This window comes from Platichthys flesus, chromosome 16 (genome assembly GCF_949316205.1).
Source record: "Platichthys flesus chromosome 16, fPlaFle2.1, whole genome shotgun sequence".
NCBI classification, from domain to species: Eukaryota; Metazoa; Chordata; class Actinopteri; order Pleuronectiformes; family Pleuronectidae; genus Platichthys; species Platichthys flesus.
Window position 1 is genome coordinate 4,801,671 of NC_084960.1, and position 4,545 is coordinate 4,806,215.

A 4,545-nucleotide genomic window follows, 5' to 3' on the forward strand; every position below is an offset into this window, starting at 1 on the left:
TGGGAATAATATTTACATAGTGCACCGTGGACCACCAACCCTGCGCTGCTTACACAGTGGGTCACACACACACAGACACACACACACATAAACGCAGACACAGAGGAACAACACACACAGAGCTGTCCTGTCGGTGAGATCAGCTCTTGTGACATCACCTGGTTCCAGTCTTAACCCAGTGACAGCGAGAGGCTCGTTCATTAGCCGCTCTGCCCTCGGTACAAACTCCTGGACTCCAGACGAGCACTCAGAAATCAGAAATGTGATCAGGACACAAACGAGGAGAAGAACATGTGCTTCATAACCTCGATCATCCCAACTACAGTGCTGAGAACACAGCAGACATCACGTAATGCAACATGAACATCTGTCAAACAGCAGCCTGCACAGCCACATGTCCTTTGTGTTTCAGTCTGTGTCTGTCTGGAGACAAGTGGATCATTTTGGCTCCTCGCTCCTGTTCTCATCTGTTTAGTCTGATTTGCTCTTATTTCAAATGTAATCCTCTGTATTCCTTTAACTTTCATCTACTCGTGTTTTACATGCATATGCAAGTGCATGTTAAAAACTTGGCTTTCATCTCACTGGAACAATACAAATCGAGTGGAAGCTACAGCGATTCATGTATAACACACGTTCAGTCATTGTATGTAAGCAGCAGCATGGGAGGAAACCGACTTGGCCTGGTTCCCTGCTAATTTCTGCTTTAATCGTTAATCAACAGCCAACAAGATGTGCATTTGTATGATTTCCAAAAGCACCTCTGTTCTTCCATAGCCGGGCTCGTTAGTTCAGAGTATACAAATATAACACTGTGACATTAATCTCCCTGAGGGAAATGTTCGATTTGGAGATGTGGTGAGCGACATTAAACAGAGACCTCTGAGCTGGAGGAGAAGCTTTGATGGAACAGATGACACGGTCGTTTGTGTCAAAGGCTCCGGTTACACAAGCTCGTCAAGCCACAGCAGGATGGACACGGGGAGCGTGTCCTCGAGCAGCGGAGGAGCATTCCAATAACTGATATCGATATAATGCTAATACATTGTGAAAGCACCTCATTACATGTCCTTTTCTGCACTGTGGCATCAAATCCCACACAGGCCCAGATAGAACATGAAAAATCCAAACACAATGGGGATTCAAACCAAGAACCCTCTGACCTCTGCTCCACCCAAGCCACCCCAGCCCAGAGACAATGCCAAACAAATCCATGCAGAGAGGTAAGCAAATAAATAACATGATGCAGTACAGTGAAATTCCCAATAGACTGCTTCAACACCAATAATGACTCATTTAGATATTTATAGGCCGGCATAGCCAGTTGAAACGTGCTGGTCCTTGTCCTTTGCCCCAAAAAACACCATAAAAAAAGTGGACAAATCTGCAGCTAAAACAGCTTCTTTACGCAAAATGCACCAACATGGTTTCCTCTGAGCAAGGGATTGATCATCTCACTGGATTTGGTAAATTATACTCTTAGCCATAAAGAAAGAATAAGCTCGTACCGAAGATTAAAATCAAAAAAATCATCCAAACCTCAAGGTGCTGCAGGACAGAAAAATCAATAGCAGTATCTACTGTTAATCATTTGAAGATGAGCGAGGCCTCTTGTCTCTATATGAGCAGCCTCACGCTTTGGGGACTGTCAGGGCTCCGGGCACAAAAAGAAACTTGATATTTATCTACCTCATCATTGCAACCTCCAAAGGGCTCTTCTATTGTCAGAAATTGCAAATGAGGTCAAACTGTGCATAACCATAAATAACAGACAAGTTTAAGTTTAAGTGAAAACCTTCATATACACATTTAATCCTTCTAGTCTTCAGACAAACCTCTAAAATCAGGAGTGTTTGGCAGAAGGCTGGTGGCAGGGGGCCTTGTCAGAGGGCCCCTGCAGTTTCCTGTACAAAGCTGAGAATTTAAAGAGGTTCTCACAATGTTCTCATTGCCGAGGACTTAAGTAATCCCCCCCACTCAGCTCGGGACCCCACGCCACTGCCTCCTTTAGAGACACCTGTTGCAACACCCTTGATCTCATAGATCCACACAGGACATGTAACCCCAGTGTCAGTCCAGTTCCACCATTAGAAACAAGCAGAGTTGCTTAATTGACATGGCTAATGCAAAGCTTTCAAACCATTACCACCCATTAGCCTCAGCTGCTGACATCATCGTGTTCGACGTACAGCTTGCACTTGAAAGCACATGAACCACGTGCCATCCATCAGCAGATAAGAGAAGCAGTACTCACATGTACAGGACTCTGGGCACATTTGGTCTTACCACAGGAACCAGACAGGGTTAGATTTCCAGTATGTGAAAGGATATGGGTTACAGACGACACGAAGACACCAGTTCCGAGGCCTGGTCGTTTGCTTTAGGCAGAAGAAGGCCACGGGCACCAGGGCCGGGTAGGGCTGCTGCTCCTCCTCCTCGGAGACGCAGTCTGGATCGCGGATGGGAGCCCTGATGCGAACTCCCAGTGTTGGTCCAACTTCCACGTCCTGCTCCGGTTCGTGCTCCTCACGCTCCTGACTGCTGCTGCTTCTCCTCTCAATTTCTTCCTTCTCCTCCTCCTCTTCATCGCTGCCTCCACCAGGGTCATCATCGTGACCCGGGGCATCATTCCTGTAGGGCGTCGGTATGGAGAGCCTCACCTCCTCCTGCACCTCCTCCTGCCCCTCCTGGCACTCGGCGTAGTGAAAGCGCGCTCTCCCCTCGCCATCAGTCATGATAGAGCATCAGGCAGAGCCACTCTGAAAGGGAGGTCAGACAGAGGGAGGTTAGAGGGAGAGGGAGAGAGAGGCGGACAGCGGTGTGATGAGAGCGGCAGAGACGGAGGTGTACGGAGGAAAAGAACATTTGCAGAGACGCAGAGAAATAGGGAGAGAAAGAGAAGAGGACGGCGATCAACTCAGCAAAGAGCCACTGGAGACGAGTCACACTGGCTGTTTCCTCCTCCCGTCCCCTCTGGAGGGAAGGGGGGGGGACCACTTGCTTGCAATCAATCCCCACACAGATTTGCCAATATTTGCTTACTAACCTGGCAGCGTTCGAGGCGTTTTTCACGAGCATGTATTTCACAAAGCTCCTTGTCACTTCCAAACATTGCCCCCCCCCCCCCCCCTTTTTGTGTTTCTCTCTCTCCACTTATATGAAAAGAACAAATCGGCCCTCTGCCTCTGATAGAAAATAAAATTACAGTGCACAACACTGAGTCCCTGTGGAGCATCAGAGAGATATTGTGTGAACACATCATCAGTTTTACAGTGCGTTCTCTACCCGGCTCCACAGACGCACAATTATTTGCTTTTTTTTACACCAAAGAGAGACACAAAATGAATCGAGCAAACCGAGATGACAATAACCCAGAGGAGCGCTGCACAATCATATAGTGACATGGGTGGAATGGTGAGTGTTTTATCACTGTGTGTCCCTCTGTCTTCCTGTTGCTATGTGATGGAACAGATGGACTACTCTGCTCTACTGGAGCTTCTTTAGCCCACACCACGCATTTGTGGGCAGGGAATGCGCAAAAGAGAAGAAGAAGAAGAACACAACACATGGCACAATAATCCCAATTATTATCATTATTAACATGATGATGATGAGAAGAAATTCATACATTTAACATTAGTTATGATAATCCACTTGTCTGTGTTATGGGCTTTTTTAGGTAAAATGGGCTTTGTGGTCGTTTGGAAGATAAACGCGCATCTGAGGTTGGAGGCAGTTCTGCGCGCTCCTCAAGGATCAAATGAAAAACATGAACCCTGCTCTGATCGGAATAATGTTGGAAAGTCCTCGCTCATGCATTTCCAAAGCGTGACAAAGGAACTGAAAAGCGCCGGAGGGAGTGGAGAGCCGATCACCTGCGTTTCTCATTGTTTTAAAAGTGAACACACAGAAGCTAAAAACGTGTCAGACATTGTGGAGCAACTTTATTCTCGTGAGAAATACCTTATCGAGACGGAATCGGAAGTTCCCATAAGCATGATCCGTGACTTTTCGTGTTTCTGTCGCGCACCAGCCTTCCTCAGCAACCCAGAGCTTCCCTTTCTCTCCTCGACGCGCGCACACACACACACCAACCAAAAAAAAAAAACCTCCTCACTTCTTTCGCCTTTTTGCCACAGATCAAACGTAATAATCCTTTGAAAATACAAAATAAAAGTGTTCAGAGAATGAAGCTCGCGTCGGATCGAACGGGAACATCAGTCCCTCCGCGGCCGTGCGTCCATCCATCCGTCCATCTTCGCCGAGGTGTTGGTTTTTACGCAGCGTGGAGCGGAGATGCGCACGGGAGGGTCGGGGCCGTGTGGCTGTGCCGGAGCTCCGTGGATGATCTGACTCGGGAGGAGGAGGGAAGGAGGAGGGAAGGAGGAGGAGGAGAACCAAAAAAAAAAAACTTGGCCCAGGACCCGGGAGCCCTGACACGTGACGTGATGCCTGGCTATGGAGACGTAGCGCACAGCGGGACACACACGCACACTCGCACACATACACGCGCTCGACAAACAGGCACGGGAGAGCCAAGTTGGG

At 48.1% G+C, this 4,545-nt stretch overlaps 1 protein-coding gene across 1 annotated transcript; it reads right to left on the bottom strand.

The window, feature by feature from the left end:
* Nucleotides 1-266: 266 nt before the first annotated feature.
* Nucleotides 267-4,257, bottom strand: LOC133970949 (voltage-dependent T-type calcium channel subunit alpha-1I-like). Its single transcript, XM_062408113.1, has 3 exons — nt 3,964-4,257; nt 2,287-2,759; nt 267-327 (listed from the first exon to the last, which is right to left on the bottom strand). Exons 2-3 carry the CDS (start codon nt 2,733-2,735, stop codon nt 267-269), a joined length of 510 nt encoding a protein of 169 aa, XP_062264097.1. The 5' UTR covers nt 2,736-2,759; nt 3,964-4,257.
* Nucleotides 4,258-4,545: the final 288 nt, after the last annotated feature.